The sequence below is a fragment of the Vicugna pacos genome, chromosome 2, assembly GCF_048564905.1.
Source record: "Vicugna pacos chromosome 2, VicPac4, whole genome shotgun sequence".
In the NCBI taxonomy this organism is placed as follows: domain Eukaryota; kingdom Metazoa; phylum Chordata; class Mammalia; order Artiodactyla; family Camelidae; genus Vicugna; species Vicugna pacos.
The window spans coordinates 68,746,026-68,763,317 of NC_132988.1; the positions used below are offsets into that span (position 1 = coordinate 68,746,026).

Sequence of the window (17,292 nt, forward strand, 5' to 3'; positions counted from 1 at the left end):
CTTGTTCTTATACATAAATAGAAATGTGTTATCAGTATTAGTCTTAAAATATTTTTGGAAATTAAGAATATATATATGCATATATATAAGGATATATAATAAGGAATAATTCTCCTATAATAGATTTTATCCAAAGGTCAGTGTATTAATGCACCTATGGTATTAGTACATCAACTCCTCCTGTAATTTAGACAGTATGACAACCAAATGATCGCTGCCAATAATGTCTCTAAGAATAGGGAGAAGCCTGAAAATAAGCACTGACCCAATTTACAGTTTATCACAAACTTTCAGTGCATAAAACAGAACTTCAGGTCATTTTATCATGTTACTTTAACAATAATAACAACTTGAAATAATTATCATTTTCCTTCTATGCGTTTGTGGATTCAGTCTCAATATACTTGCCATAAGGAAGGTCCTAGGAATACTATAGGCCAGCATTTTAAGGAGCAGTCTGATTTGTTTTCTTTTATGCTAACTGTGTACAGAGGAGTGCCTCAGTTAAGTGGCAAGTGAAAAAAATCTTACACAGAGTTTTCCGCATTCTCATAACACATTAAGGTAAATGTTTGTTAAAAAGGAAGGGAACCAAGCAAGGAGACAAGGTTCTAGATAAGCCCTGGGCAGAACCTTAGATCTTTGTACCTCTGATTATCCAAATAATGTTGTAGTAATAATGGTTGAAATAAAAGAGGATTTCATGGTAAGTGAGTATAAAAATTCAGTCAGCTATATTGACCATTCCCAGTAAGTGAGATGTTACCCTGGGGACCCAAAGTATCTCTGGGGTTCCTTGGGCTCTTGAAAATGGCAGCAGCCTCCAAATTCCGGCAGCTTCATTTTGTGCTGACCGCTGTAACACTTTATGTATATTTCTATAATAGGACATGGTGTCAGTTGTCTACTTGAATATCTAATGAAGTGCCTCAAAGATGCATGCATTTTAGACATATTAAATAGCATTACCTGGGGCATACCAAGCTTTTCAGATTTGTAAATTATTGAATAAATGTTACAGTAATTATCCTAGTTGTTATTATTCTTGTTGTTAATGTCTCTGCATTGAATGACAGCTTATAGCTATTTTGCCAGATTTCAGACCTGAGAGTTTTGGTCTGCCTTTTCCTGTGGAATTTTAGGGTTTTCACTTGAGGAAGGAGAGAGTAAGCAGTTTGTTTCCCTTTGTGGAGCAGGATGTTGAAAAAGAACTGGAGATCCAGATCAGCATGAGGCAGGAGATGGAACTGGCTATGAAGATGCTGGAGAAGGATGTCTGTGAGAAGCAGGATGCCCTGGTGTCTCTGCGGCAGCAGCTGGATGACCTCAGGGCCCTTAAACATGAACTTGCCTTTAAGCTGCAGGTAAGAGAACTATGAGAAACAGTCTCACTGACTCTCTGAAGTCCCGGGGCTTCCCTCTGCCCTCTCGTTCTCTAGAAGCACACTTGACATACAAGAGGAAAACGTAAACCACTCTAGGAATCAGACTGTCACAGGGTCCTGGACTGCTGTTCTGGAGAGCCACGGTCACTTTTCACGTTGTAATGGGGCAAGGGGCTCTTCTTTATCCTGTAGGATAATTTCTGCCCTCCAGCCTAACCTGCCAACTGAGTTATATAGGTAAATTGATGTACTTTCTGATGTTGATTTTTGAGACAGAACTGCACATCACAATACTAATTTTAAATGTTTCTTATTTTTCCCTCCATTTGAGAATTAACCCATATACAAATATACGGGCATTTCCATTTCTCTGTTTCCCACTTTCCATTAGGTTGCAGAGGCATGTGTGATTTGTTTCAGTATTTTGTGTTATATATACATCACTCCTAACTCTTTTGCCTAACAGAGTTCAGACTTAGGAGTGAAACAGAAAAGTGAACTAAACAGTCGCTTGGAAGAGAAGACTAATCAGATGGCTGCTACTATTAAACAACTGGAACAAAGGTAACAGTGCTGTTTCTTTAGTGAAACACTTCGGGCGTTCCGTACTGGAAGTGATGAGAGTGTGGCGTGTGTTTGGCAAACAGTATATGGAATTCTACCCGCTTAACATCAGTCATGCTGGTAGAAAGAAAGCCAATTAAATTGTATGTTTTTTAAGATATCACTAAAAACATTTCAGTGTCATGTGTTAGAGGAGGGGTACTTACAAGGATGAAAGGACTTTTAAATCTGTTTGTGACTGTGTTATTTTATTGTTCATCACTCAAGTCTTTGAAGGCTTTGGGGCTGGGCAGTGGAGGGGTGCTGAGGGCCCTTCTGATCACTGTAACCCCTTTCCCCTCCTCTCCCATCTCCTTTTTTTCTCTGTTTTCTCCTAAATAGTTAGTTCCAAGGCTCCCACTGTCGCCTCCCACCCACAACTCTCAGATCTGTCAGTCTCCAGCTCTGTCCCCCATCTGGAGCCCAGTCTTGCATTTTCACCCTCTGATCAGCTGTTCCCACCAGTACCCACAGCTCAGTCTGCCCAGAGTACATCCTCTCCCCGTGCTACTCTCTTCTCTTCCTGGTGGCTCAGCTGAAACTTCGAGACTGAATGAGCCATGGTCATTAAGTGTTGTCAGCCTGTGCTGCCACCTGTAACACCCACTGCTCACCCTTCTTGCTCTTGAGCAAAGCTAAACTACTTACTGGCCCCTGGACATATCTTTCTTAATAGTTTGACCAATTAGAAATGCCCTTCCTCTTCCCACTCCCATGTTCTCCAGATACAATTTTTACGTTCATGCTCAAATGCCACCTACCCAGAGCTTACTCTGATACTTCTTCCCAGCTAGAAATAAACTGCCCGTCTGTCCTTGCTGGAATTCCCATAGTCTTATGGCTATACCTGTCCGTATGTTTATAGCACTTCTCACTTTCGGCCTCACCTTATAAAGCCTTAATAAGTGTAACTGATCTGATGAGAGTATGAGTTCCTTGAGGTTAGTTAACTAATCCTTTGAGTTCCCTCACTGAATCTGTCACAGTACCTTGAATGTCCAGGGCAATCATTTAGTAGAAGTGTGAATGAATGGACGAGTGGATGGCTTCTTTTATTCAGATGGTACTTTACCAGGGGGGTCCTGAACAGCACCCCATATTATCGTTAACTCAAAAGTTAATTGCAAATTAATGAACAAGCTTGAAACCTCTTGTTTGGCTGATTTTAGGTGAATTTTAAATAAGCTTTTTTAAAAGTTTAAAAAAAGTAGGAAGCTATCTAAGTGGTTGCTCATAGCAGTTACATGTTTATGATTTAAAAAATCAACTTTACTGTCCATGAATTATGTTTTTGAAATGTGTCAGATTATTTTTCAATGGATTTTTGTCTTAGCATTTAAAGCAAACAGACCTAAAGTAATGACTTATCTCTTCAAGGAATAAGCTGACTTATTCTCTTGCTATTTTTGTCTTTCCTACTTATTCATTTTCTCATTCCCCTTTCACTCCATTTTTATTTTTTATTTTATTAATATAGTGAAAAGGATTTGGTGAAACAGGCAAAGACCTTAAATAGTGCAGCAAATAAACTGATCCCAAAACATCATTAGGCATTTTGCAGCTGGTCACCTCGCAAGTTGGATGTCACAACTTAATCGTAAAGGGAAGAAATCAGAAAGTTATTGCATTTATGCTCTGATTCTATATAAAATGTCACCAAAAATTGACTTTGAATTGGCTGGACTTAAAAAACAAAAGAAGTTTGATATATAGGCTGTGTTTTTATTTTTCCTTCTTCATTTTCTCCCCAGAGTTAGAAAATTCAGCATAAATTCTTCATTAAATGCCAAGTAAACTTTGAGAAATTACTTCTGAGTTGCCCAATAAAATAAACACACCATTAAAAAAAATCCTAGGGAATTGAAGCTCTGTACATATATGATCGATGCTTTTACAACCCAGTCCCCGACAATACCAGTTTTTAGGTGCGATGTCTGTGTCCGTGAGCCTGTTCTGCCATTGCGATGTAATGAGAGGTGACTACCGTTGGTCTCGGGCTCTGAAGTAGCTCTGTGTCTCTTAGGCCGTGACCCCTTTTCACTTTTGTTACCTAGGTTTAATCCCCAAGCCAAGGACAAGTACTTAGTATTTCACTACAGTTCTATTCTCAGTAGCCAAGATTGCTTGCAACTTTTTTGCCTTAGTGACTTTGGGGAAGGGGAAACAGCGTCCTTACATTTCTTTAAAGTCATAGGGATAAAGTTAGTGGTTAGGTAACTTATGATAACACAATAATGTGGAACCTTGGGAAAGCCCTCTAATGTTTGTCATCTTCTACCTCTGCCATCTTCCTGCAATTCCACTTCCTGTTGAGGTAGCTCAGAGAGAACAATTCTAATTAAAAACACTCCTCTCCTATTTAAAAAAAAAAAAAAAGCTACACATTTTTCAGATCTATCCTGCTTTTCCTTTTGGAGTAAAGACGACAAGGCATAGACTTGAATGATGGCTTCCTGCCTCTCGTTTCTTGCCAGCTACATTTATTTAAGAGTTTCTGTTACTTTTTGTTCATTTGGAGATTTGCTCAAGTTTTTAGGAAAATAACAGTCTAATTACTAGAAAACCATTTCAGAGTAGGAAATTGATAAACTTATATTCATTATTATTATTATTTAGTCTAAAAATAAAGATTCCCAGTGGGTGTCCGTAGACAGTAATTAGTGGGACTTTTATTCCTAAGTGACCACAGATCTAACCGTTTCCAGGCTTTACATTGTAATACTCCTATAAATACTTCGATTTTTTTTAATGACTTTTGATTTAGGGGGGACAGTCTTTACATAAGCCTATATTCCTTCAAAAAATCTTGGCAAAATTTTTTCCTTTTTTCTCATTCTGATAGGATTTGCAGCATTTCAGCTGCTTAGACGGGGTCAAAGATAGCCCCTTTGCTTCCAGCTCTTGAAATTCTTTACTGTCTTCTTGGAAAAACCAGAATTAAGAGAGTAAGATAGATTTTATGTGTGTTTTTCCAGGTCCTTGCAGACTTGACTTTGCAAAGAGCATCTGACCAACCTCATGGAAGATCCTGTGCTTTTAAACTTAGTTAGCGCTTATAATTTTGCACCTATTCTTACTTCATCAACCTTCTATGGTGGTGAGTTGCCTCTTCTATAAGCATTTGAAGGGTGTACTCAAACACCAAAATAAAGTATTTTAATGAGTACACATAGCATGCTTCCAAATTCTATCATATATAGGCCCAGACATTTCACCTTCGAACATGCTTCTTTACAGGTGCAAAGTTATAGGATATGTAGGAGAAAACATTCATCAGAATCTTCCACAGAGTCTGGGCAGGAAGCTTAGGCAGGCCCAGTGCTGAATTGTTTGTCACACGCCACTCGGTAGAAATGGAAAAGGAAAGAGATGGCCAAACTCTGACAAAGGCTTTTCTTTATGTAAAAATTTGAAGCCTGAATAAAGGTTGATGTATAATGTCTGATGATTCAATATTAATGTGTGATTTAGGGAAGGGACCAGGAAAATGTTAAAAATGTTTTAATTCCACCTGTAAGAAGGTAGTTGCCCATTTGCAAGTTCCAGTTATGAGTGTAAAATAGAAATATAAAGTACCAAACATATTAGGAAATAAAAACAAACAGAAAAGTGGATTTGACTTTAATTACTGTGTACTTGAGGTTGGCTTTGGATATGGATTTTCTAAAAAGTGATGTTTTATTGTTTATCATCTAATGGCTGTAAACCGTAGTACTAGAATAAAAAAAAAATGGAAAATCAACTTTTCCTCTGCCTGGTTCACCTGCATCTTGCTTTTTTTAGACAAATTTGTTTCTTCATCATCTTTTTTCCCCTATAATTTCTTCCTGTGGCCTGCAAAGTTTTTTTTTTTTTTTCCCTCTTTCTGTCTCTCCCTGCCTTCTTCCTTGGGTTATTTTATTTTGTGTTGTGAACTTGGTCTTTCTCCCCACCATGGCTTTTGTTTTTTATCACAAGTTCCTATGGCTCACATCCAGATTGCGCCAGGCTGAGCGAGGCCGTCAGTCTGCTGAGTTGGACAACCGGCTCTTCAAGCAGGACTTCGGAGACAAGATCAACAGTCTGCAGCTGGAAGTGGAGGAGCTCACCAGGCAGCGGTGAAGAGAGGGCGGCTGTAGCGGGCAGGGTGGTCGCGGGAAGTGCTAAGGCCTGACAGCATCAGAAGGGGGTCTCCTGAGCCAGCCGTGTGCGTTCTGTCTCTCCCATGCCCTTTGTCCAGAATTAGAATTCAGAAAGCTTCAGATACATCAGCATTCCCCAAATCTTGTCAACATCCTTTGCCATCAAAGAATTAGGAAATTGGAACCCAAGATCCCAGATAAATGAGGAGTAGGAGAATTAACAGCCGACACAACACTAATAATCACAGTTGGGAGTTCCTGAATTCTTACCATGTGCCGAAGACTTTACTAAGCATTTCATGTGCATTCTCTCCTAGCATCTCCCTGTCACCTATTTGTAGGTGATCCTTTTGCCCTCATTTTAGATGGAATTAAAGCTTAGAGGGCTGAAATTGTCCAAATTCACACAGTTAAGCTAATAAGTAGTAACACCCAAAATTAAAAGCCTATTTCACTCTGACTCCAAGCCCTTAACCACTTTTCCGTACTCTCTCTCAGATGAGACTCCCTTCTGTACCTAAAGCACTGACTTCAAACAAATCAGACTGTGTTGTTGGATATAAAAGCACACGGCTACTAAGGACGCCAGTGGTAGAGAGTATCGCTGGGGATTGGCTACATAATTGTAAAGAGAGACCAGCTAATTAATATGTAAATGGACTGTGGTGTCAACACTTTCATACTGTATCTTGCTAAAGATTAGTAAATACTATCTTTCAGTGTAGTAAGTCCTACTAATTGTCATTCAGTTGACCACACTCTTCATTAAGATTTAATATTAAATGTTGATATTCAGAGTGGTGACCCCTCAGGCACTGGGAGATCCTGAAGTACATTCTTAATCATCTAAGGAGGATTAAACATGTTGAATGTTTTGGGTGTTTTTTTTTTTTAGAGCGGAGGTGGGGTAGTTTTGTTTATTTATTTATTTTTTAAATGGAGGTACTGGGGATTGAACCCAGGACCTTGTGCATGCTGAGCACGCACTCTACCACTGAGCTATACCTTCCCCCCAGCTCCCCGGAATGTATTTTAGAGCTATTGGTTTCATTGTATTATATTTTAGTACTTTAAAACCTGGTTGTCCATCTATATCTGGTAACTTTTTATTAATCAAGTATTAAAACTTATTTATTGAACTCTAAGAAAAGGGTCTGGCATTCTTTAGAAAATATGAGTACAGAAATCAAAATTTTCACCCTTTTCCTCTCCTACCTATCCCAGGAACCAGCTTGAGTTAGAACTAAAACAGGAAAGAGAAAGAAGGTTACAAAACCACAGGAGCAGCCCAGGGAAGGGTTCCCAGAAGCAAGAACCCAAAATGGTAATATTTGTTATTCCCTTGTTCATTTACTTAAGTTTTAGAGGCTACCTTGATGGGCCGGACCGTTTTCTCTCCTGGAACAAGTGCTTAATAGCTAAGGCCTCGAGTATGTAGACGGCCGGCAAGAGCTGGAGTGGACACATAGACGCTCGATTCTGAGTGCCCCCGGGACACCCTCTAACTTGATTTCATTTGGAAAACAGGATCAATAACCATGATTTCCAGTGACCCTCTTATTCCTTTCAATTTGTTAAGTAAGATCATTTTGGTATTTTAACAAAAATAACTGTTTCTTGGACTTCTGCTGGCTAATATTTTTAGTAATATGTTATAATAACCCCTCCCCAACCCTGAATTCCCCTTTAACAGAGTTGTCTTAGATGTGGGTTTGATTCTGTGCACCTTTTTCAGATTATGAAGTTTTCAGTTTTAGCATACTCAGGGTACTTCTCTTGGGAAAATCAGAAAAAGAGGGAACTAGGCTTGGGGAAGAGAAAGTAATGTAGAGGGGTTTAAACAGCAGGAACAGTCTCAGGAGAGAGACCTGTAGTGGTGAAGGAGCTAAAACTGATTTAAGGTCGTCTCTGGGACCCAGGAAACAGAAGCCAGCCTCTTGAAATAATAAATCAGGAAAGCATGAAATACTTTTTCTGTCAAAGACAAACCACAAGGGGAAAAATTACCTTTTTTGTAAATATTATATATAACAAAGCAGGACAAATTTATAAACTTCTTACTTAAAATTTCTAGAGAGTGAGCTGCTAATTTGCTGGAGGATAGGAAAGTGGTAAATGGAAACATATTACATAGTACTCATTACCGCTGATTTAACGTGTGCAAAGTACCATTCTCTCTGTGGCAGGCTGTCTTTATTAGTTTAGCAAACATAAAATCTGCTTAAAAGGGCTTGCAGAGATTTACTTAAAATCTTGGCCTATCTTACCCTGTTTTTCCAGTGACGCCTTAGATTTCTCAATCTTGAATCAGCCTGCAGTGCAGGGGTTTCCAGGAGTGGTCTAAGAACATGCGTTCTGCTTTTGGAGGCTGATGGGCAAGCAGTTCAGAGCAGACAGCAGTGTGTGTGCCACAGAAAGACTTTGTCCCTAGAAATGGCCCAGGCAGGGCTTAAGAACATTGGTAGAAACACAGTCTGGAACTTTACATTGGTCATTCAGAGTAGAAAACCCCTTGAGTTGTATACGCTGTAGAAGTTGTCAAGGCAACTACTTGGCTGCGTGTCTAGAGGGTGACACAGTCTGCTGGATACAGCCATGCCTGGTGTCACCAGTTGTCCAGAGCTCAGCTGGGGGGAGGGGTGGGTGTTTATTTTTTCTCTTAAGAAGTAACTGATACCTTGAGCCCACTTTGTAAGTAAATAGGATACATTCTGAATTTCTTTTGAATCTCAATAATTAAAGAAAATATCTACTCTGAAAATCATTTGTTGTAAACTCTATGAGAATGTATTAAGAAACTACTTAGAACAAAGAATGAAGGAAAATATTTTGAAAGTTAAATTCCTTCCCTAATTAAAAAAAAAAGCTATTTAGCTTTATACCTAAGCTAAGACAACACAGAAGAAAATGTCTGTAGCAACGTCATTGTTTAGCATTCTGAATAATGAATAAATTGGGACTGTTTTCTTTTGGCAGGATGGGAAACACAAAATTCAAGAGGAAAATGGTAAACTAAAAAAGCCCCTAGAAGAAAGCCACAGGTATTTGGTAAAAAAGTATTACTAACTAAGATACAAAGTTATGTTGGGGTAGTAGGGAAGGGAGCTTCTGATGTGCTTTAGCAGTGACACAGACCGTACAGTGATCTGCAGTATTAATATTCCAGAAAGACATTTTGAAGGGGGAAGTGAACAAATAAAAAACTAGATAAAACAAATTTTTTTTATTGAGTTATATAGTCAGTTTACAATATTGTGTCAATTTCTGGTGCAGAACACAATTTTTCAGTCATACATGAGTATATATATATTCATTTTCACATTCTAGATAACACAAATTAAACCAAACCCATTTAGTCCACTTTAGAAGGAAGGTGATCAGGCTGTCCTGACTTCCCTGGTTAATCCGTTGTCACTTAAAGATTATTTCTAAGCTGACCTTTACAGGGTCAGCAGCACAAGTGAATGAAGCACAAGTCATAGCATTTCTTAGGTTCTTAAGTGCACCTGAGCATGTTTCCACCTATGTGCAAAGTGCTAAGTGAAAGGAAGCTATGTTTCAAATAAAGCCTCTAATTTCCCTTATTTTTTTTTTTTCCTTTAAGGGTTTCAAACAGTTTATCTTTATTCCTTTTTCTGAACTCTTCATCTCATTTGCTTACTATGAAGAGCATGGGGGCCATTTCACGGAAGTTGACTTTTAACAATTGTTTTAGCAGGTAGAAATATAACAAAATATTACATAATGCCACTGCATTAAAAATGAAGGTGGTCCAACTATATGACATTCTGGAAAAAGCAAAGCCATTGAGACAGTGGTTGCCAGGGGTTAGGTGATATGAATGGACGGATAGGTGGAGCACAGAGGATTTTTTAGGACAGTGAAGATACTCTGTATGGCACTATACTGATAGATACATGTCATTATGCATTTATCCAAACCCATAGAATGTACAGCACCAAGGGTGAACCCTAAGATAGACTATGACTTATGATATGTCAGTTTAGGTTCAATGATTGTAACATCGGGTACCACTGTGGTGTGGATTGTTGACATAGGGGGTGGGTCGGAGATCCAAGAGAATATATGAGAAATCTGTGTTCTTTCTGCTCAACTTTGCTATGAACCTAAAACTGCTCTAAAAATTAAAGTCTATTATAATAACAACAACCCCCCCGAAAAGATGATCATCAAATGATTATCAAGAAAAGATACCACAGAGGGGTTTTGAGAGAACTGTACAGCATACATTTTTGGCTGCTGTACCTGAACAGCCTTGGATGCCCTAAGGATGAGATAATGTGTCATCTGGAGTAAAACCAGCGGCTGCAGAAGATAAATCACTCAGTCCAACAGAGGCTGAGTGTGCAGGTGCTTATGTTACACAGCCCTTCCTTGCCTCCAAGGCCAGAACGATGCCAAAACCTTTAAGTTTCCTCCCAAACAGAGCGTAGTCTGATCCAAGACCAGCCTTAAACTACAGGCCGTCTAACACTACAGATTAGCACAGGCCATGGGAAAGAACTAGACTGTACAATTAACCAGGGTTCAAGGGGGCCCTTCAGGGAGCCTCGCTCTAGACTAAAGTCAAGTCACTTACATTCAGGAGGGTCTTACATGCCATGTTCTGATTTTAGGCCCTGGAAATACAAGACAGTACAGTCCTCCCTCAATATCGGGGGTTCCAGGAGCCCCCTCAGATGCAGAAATCCATGGATGTTCAAGTCCCTTGTATAAAATGGCTGAGCACAATGAGTATAATGGGCTCGCTGATTTGTGGGTTGCACACCTGGGGACTTGACCCACCCTGGATGCAGAACCTGAGGATGCAGAGGGATGAGTGCACTGCCTTACCTCCGCGCTCTGCAGCTTAAAAAATGTGTCACATTCATTGTCTCCTTGTAAATTCAGTTCTCCTTACAAAAGTTTAACCATCTATTCCTGCCTCACAGATGAGAAAACTGAGGCACACAGAGAGGTCCAAGTTGCCTCTATTATCATGGCTTCTGCTTTCAAGTCCTTTGTCTCTGCACCACTTAATAGCCACTTCAGGGCTTCTCCTGGCCAGAAATACAATACTAAGATACACCCAGGTTTCCTGGGATTGTGGCCCAAGAAACACCTGAAAACTCGATCATGCTGGAGGTCACACTGCCTCTCAGCCAAAGAGAATTGGAACCGCTAGATCTGTGGTGCATTTTCCCCAGAACTGAAAGTGGGCCTTGCTCCTCCTCTTGTTCTGTTTCTCCTGAGTTCGGTTCCAAGTTGGGAAAATCAGGGCTAGCTCAGCTGGGTATCATGAAATACTTCCACCCGAACGGGTACTCATGTGACAGTCTCACTCACACTCTTTCCCTGAGTAATTTGCTAAAGTTCACATTTTAAGAATACTTGGGAGAAGGGACAATACCTGACATATGATAATGGGTAGGTTTCCATAATAGTGGATAGGAAAAAAAAAGCTATCACAACGTATGGCCTCAGCCAGTGGGAGTTTTGCAGGTTGGAAAACATAAACTCTATTTTCTTGGTAGTAAAAAGGAAACATAAAATGTAACTCCAGTCTGTTTTTAAACAGAAACCATTATGTAGGTCAAGGGTCACATTCTAGTAATAGATTTAACAACTAAAATTTCCTCCCCTTGGTTGTGGACATTAATAATTACTTTGGTCCCAACAATGTAAAAGAATCATGGTGTTGATTTTCTGTGCTTTTGAAATGATAAAGGAAACATAAGTCGCTATTAGTTACTGTTCTTAATTTCCCATTGTAGGCTGCAGTCTCACCCTGTGGATGAACAGGTAACAGTCTCCTATCCTAAAACATCTTGTATAAATTATAGAGTTGGCTGGACCATGCCTAGCTGTAAACAAGGCAGCAAGGGAGGTAGATGAATGCATTCAGGCCTCTGTGTCCATCCTTCTGAGGATGTCCTAAACAAACATGCATTTGCCTGAAATTCTCACTGGAAGTAGCACAGCCCTTTGAGCAATTTACTAAGTAAGCAGTTTTCACTTCCCCCATTTGAGATTCTCTTTAACATACTTATGAGACCTAAGGGGACTCGCCATACCTCCCTTTCCGTTAGTTTTCCCTGACATAAAATGGAGAGAAAAAAATACTTCTTGATCACTTACAAATAAGCAAACATAAACGGCAGAGAAATATAAATACAGTGGTATATGTCAACCCCATGAGAAAGACGGTAAGTGCTACTCTGTGTGAGTCACCCTGTCATTTATCTATTAGGATAGAAAATGAAGCCTACTCCTTCCCATTCTTGATGACAGAGTAAGGCAAGAGGAATGGGGCTTTTTTTTTTAACTTCTTACGTTTATATACTTGAATTTTCTTTCTATAAATAAAATCGCATGTTATTTTATTGTAAAAATTAAAAGAGCTCCAAGGATACTGATAGGATTAGCAGAGTTGTATTAAGGTGGTGGGACTATATGTAGTCTGTTTCTTCAGTTTCCAGGTGGTCTGTACTATGATGATATTGTGTAACTAAAAAATGCATATTCTGAAAAAATGTCCCGGGCTAAGGGAAACTAACTGGCTCACTCTGGTTTAGGATCAGCCGCTGCTCTCTGAAAAGCCCCAGATGTGTCAGCTGTGCCAGGAAGACTGCAGCCTAACAAAGGTAACGGTGGTGAGAAATGAACAGGTTCTTCATAGGGACGCCCACTGCACCCTAGCCCCGCCCGCTAATAGGGGCGGCCTGTGTAGAGTGCAGAGCATGGGGAGGAAAGCAAGAGGAGCAAGTAGTTGGTGTGTACCTATTTTTTTCAGCCCTATTAAGTCATGTCAGTAAACGCCCATTAAAATAAATACAAATTAACTATATAATTTAAAATAAACATGAATGCACAAATATTCATTGAGCGCCTACTGTGTGGAATGTGCTATTCCATCTGCTGGAAAAAGAAGAATGAACACAGTGTAGACCAGGTCCCTGTTCTTAAGCGTATGTCCTTTGTGCCATCGTTTCACAGATGAAGAACTTTGGGTCAGAGGCATTAAGGACTTTTCCCAGTTACTTACTCAAAGTTCAAATGCAGCATGACTTTGCCTACAAAGTCCACTCCTTCTAGAACTCTGTCCTGCTTAGAACAGTTAAGACATGTTTGGGATGGAGGGTTCTTTGAATTTGGGGGAAACAGCCTTGGAAAGGAAAATGAGCTCTCTCCCCACCAAACCACTTGTTTTTCCCTCGGATCCTCAAGGATCTCTGCTTGAGGACCCTCCCAGTGTGTTATCCTGAGTCGGCAGAGTGAAGGAAGCATTCAGGAAGAGTAAGTGTCCTTGACAGCCAGCTCTGTGCCTTGCTCGCTACAGTAGGGTCCCCCAGCATCAAATATGGTGCCCAGTGCATAGGAGATGCTTGAGAAATGCTATGGACTAATGAGTGTTGGAAACAAATACTGAGAGGAAAAGGAAACATGCCACCATTTGTGATCATGCGGCATTTTAACAGGCAAACTTGTAATATGACCTAGTCTTAAATTAACAGTATCAAATAAAGATGAACTGCCTTTATAGAACTGAAAGTTTTAATGAGAAAAATGTGTTCCAAAACAGAAGAAGCTGCCAGTCTAATCCTGGCTTTTCTTAGCTATTCAAAGTAACGGCAACATTTCGGAGAAAAATTCCTCTCAGGCTTTCAAATGAAAGTGACCACCCTCCCTCCACGGCACCCTCAGGAAGATGAATTGTTTGAGGAAAAGTAGCATTATTTATGGGGGCAGTTATTCTTCACAGCCTTTATACAGGGGCCCTTGGAACTGTGTGTGCACCACCCCATCACAGCCTTACCAGTGACACTGCCATAATGACCGAAATGCTGTCCATTAGCTTGGCCACTAAAGATTCAAAATGCTTAATAAAGAGACTGATTTCCCAATAAACAGGATGCAGTGCACTGATGTTCCAGAGGATGTGCTTCCAGAGAGGGCATCACAGGAAGGCATTGAGGACGCCAGTGTCTTAGGAATTCTACTTTCAGATCATGCTCAGCAAATTCTTTCACCTTAAGCTGGCTACCCAACCCACTGCTAGGTTCCTGCCTATGCTTTGGTACTTTAAAACTAATTTTAGAATTAGCCCACCTTAAAGTGAATATAGTAAGTGAAAGTGTTCTAAAGAGAAACAATTTGTGTATTTGTTCATTTGAATTCTGTGGAAATGCTTCTCTTCATTTAGCTCTAAGAACTAGACTGTGTGCTTCTCTGTAGAGACTGTGTTTGGTCAGATACCGTGTGGCACACAGCACACTTTCAGTAGGTACTTGACTAGACGTTGAGCATTTATCATATGTGGCCTTTTATATCCTGTGCATCTTTATGCCTTGCTCTTCTGTTCCCCACCTGCCTTCCCCTTTTCCTTATAGAATGTGTGTGAGAACTGCAGAGGAACCTTCTGTAATGCCTGCTCAACAAACGAACTGCCTCTTCCTTCAAGTATCAAGCCTGAGCGAGTTTGCAATCCCTGTCACACACATCTGATGAAACAGTATTCCACCAGCCCATCGTAAGACTGGAGGCCAAGAGCCAGACCAAAATGTCTCTACTTGTGTCAGATGTCAGGATCCCCTAGAGCCCAGACGTTAGAATCAACTCAAGGGTTAATTAAGAGTGACTTAAATAAACCAGGTCCAGGGAGAAGAGGCAGTGGTTGGTGGTGCCGGAAATTTTGCTCGTTTTCTCTAATGAATATATGAATAAAAGTTACTCAGTTGAGCCTCTCTCTGCTAAATCTGAACAACCCCACTTTGCAGTGTTTATTTTATAGCATGTCTTTGGAGAGGTTATTCATTTTTATGACTGGTGATAATAATACTGGGGTGGATATGAAAGGAGAGAAGGTCCTTAGAAGATAAAAAGGAAAATGATCATCTCCCCCTATTTTTATTTGCAGATTCAAGGGGGAAAGATAAATGTTACCTAAAATTGAAATGATGGGTGTTACATATTTTCCCAGGTGCTGCTACACATAAAGTTTCCTCTTTACCCCGACTGACTACCTCTTCTTTAAAGTAGCTCTACCAAACTGTGAACCCAAACTCAGGGAAAAAATATTAAAGAGTAATATAAATTTTGAATGTACTTAAAGCAATATTATAATATATTACAGTTTTAGGACCAGAATTTTTCTAGTCCTGGCTACAAGTGTTTTCATTATCAGCATGAGGAGGAGGAACACCTGCCGTTTTTTCACTTGATGACTTCAAAAGTAAATATCTGCCCTTTTCAGAGTCTCCTACTGCAAAACAAGCCAACTGTCTTCCCCAGTCACTCATTCCTCTTTGGGTCATAATGGAAATTAGAACTTTTAAAGCTAGGGTTTGACTTTTGCAAGTAGAAGATTTGAAGCAAAGCTAAGTCAGGTATAAAGTAAAACAAACTTAATTTGTCCACGGCTGAGAATAATTAACTCAGGTTATTCATTAAATTCTTTAATAAATAAAGGATCCCTTATTCTAAGCTAGGAATCAGAACTGGTAGACCGGTTTCTTGGAAAGTACAATACTTAGACATCTCTTAGTAACAAACCCTTTGGGGGAAAAGAGGGAAATGCATTCAGCAAGAGAAGGAAAGAAATGGTATATGCTCTTTTGATTATGTTACATGTGTCTAGATTGTTTGATTCGAATTAAGACCTAAGAAGATACGATTCTGTAACTGCTTTATAATTCTGAGGTGGAAGCATCCTGGAACGCTATTTGATAACTTCTGTCTCCTGAAAAGGGTTACAGCCCAGGAAGGAGTTGTTATTCCAGAAGTCTAGCCTGTTACTTGGTGAAGCTGAGTTTTAAGAGTACCAGGGAAAAATAAAATCTAATAATTCTAGCCTCGTTTGTTGTCTCTTTTTTCCTTTTAAATATTTATGATTCTTCACCCTCTGTATTTTTGACCACCTATATGTGTCAGCACTGTTCTAGGTGCTACAAATGATGTGGGCAATTATCCTAAATCAGCAAAAGTTATTTTATAATTAGTTTTGAATTAAATTGAAAAGAGGCTGCTCTGTTCATGGAACATAAGAAGGAATAAGTAATTAGCCACTTGAAATTTGACTTTCAAATGCACATAAGCTATTTAGCTTTTTTTTTTTCCTTAAACAAAGATCTGTTACTAGTTCAGCTGCCCACAAAAGCAAGGGCACCAAGTCATGAATACCGTGGCTTAATGTTATGCCTTTCTTCCTTAAAAATTGTGCTGTCCACCATTTATAATAGCATCACCAAGAATAGCATACTTAAAAATAAACTTAACCAGAGGCAAAAGACTTGTACACTGAAGACTATACATTGCTTTAAGAGAATAAATACACCAATAAATAGGAAGACACCTCATGTTCATGAATTGGAAGATTTAACATCTTTAAGATGTCAGTATTACCCAACACTATCTACAGATTCAATGTTATCTCTTATCAAAAATCCCAGTATTTTTTGCAGAAATAGAAGCATTTATATGGAACTTCAATGGATGCCTAAATAGCCAAAACAGTCTTGAAAAAGAACAAAGCTGGATGTCTCATACTTCCTGATTTAAAAACTTACTACAAAGCTGTTTCTCATCTCATTCTCCAGTAAGGGAGCCAGGGCTGCTTAGAGAAATGGCTGATTCCAGATCTGGGGCATATCAAAGGGATTCAGGAGCAAACTAATAGCCCCCAGTGGGTAAACCTGAAACAATGTAAGCAAAATAATGTAGAGTAGGATTATTACCCAAAGTATAAATATCCATGAGTCCACATTATATAAAGGATTAAATAAATGGCAGAGTAATGTCTTATTTCCTACACAGAAAAATTCCAAATAATTTATGTAGATACTATTCCTTCAAGAAAGTGGAACTTACCTCCCCACCTTCTGAATGAGGGCTGTGCTTAGTAACTTGCTTCAAAAAAGTGGAATATAGATAAAGAAAAAAGAAACTTTATAGTAACCTAGCAAACACTATTTTTGCCAGGTGATCAAAATCCACAAGGTCAGTGGTAAGTCATGTTGATAAGATGAATGCAGGGAGCATGACACCTTTGTGTTCTTTGTCCCCAAACCTGATAACCGCAGTCTAACCCTGAGAAAAACCTCAGAAAACTCCAAGTGAGGGACTTCCAACAGAATACCTGACCAGTACTCCTTAAAACTGTCAAGGTCATCAAAAACAAAAAAGAC

The 17,292-nt window shown here is 39.4% G+C and overlaps 1 protein-coding gene across 7 annotated transcripts in view; it reads left to right on the top strand.

Annotated features, from left to right (window-relative positions):
• Positions 1-15,958, top strand: part of RUFY3 (RUN and FYVE domain containing 3) — a 74,562-nt gene extending 58,604 nt beyond the window's left edge. For 3 of the 7 annotated variants that reach the window (XM_072941045.1, XM_072941009.1, XM_072941027.1), the window contains 8 exons: positions 1,197-1,364; positions 1,852-1,949; positions 5,966-6,085; positions 7,334-7,433; positions 9,086-9,150; positions 11,884-11,911; positions 12,685-12,753; positions 14,500-15,958. In XM_072941045.1, coding sequence (XP_072797146.1) covers positions 1,197-1,364; positions 1,852-1,949; positions 5,966-6,085; positions 7,334-7,433; positions 9,086-9,150; positions 11,884-11,911; positions 12,685-12,753; positions 14,500-14,643 — 792 coding nt within the window. In that variant the 3' untranslated portion in view covers positions 14,644-15,958. Of the gene's footprint in view, positions 1-1,196; positions 1,365-1,851; positions 1,950-3,465; positions 4,939-5,945; positions 6,086-7,333; positions 7,434-9,085; positions 9,151-11,883; positions 11,912-12,684; positions 12,754-13,336; positions 13,406-14,499 lie in introns of those variants that run through there. The other 4 variants (XM_072941018.1, XM_072941032.1, XM_072941039.1 and 1 more) reach the window with 4 other exon arrangements.
• Positions 15,959-17,292: the final 1,334 nt, after the last annotated feature.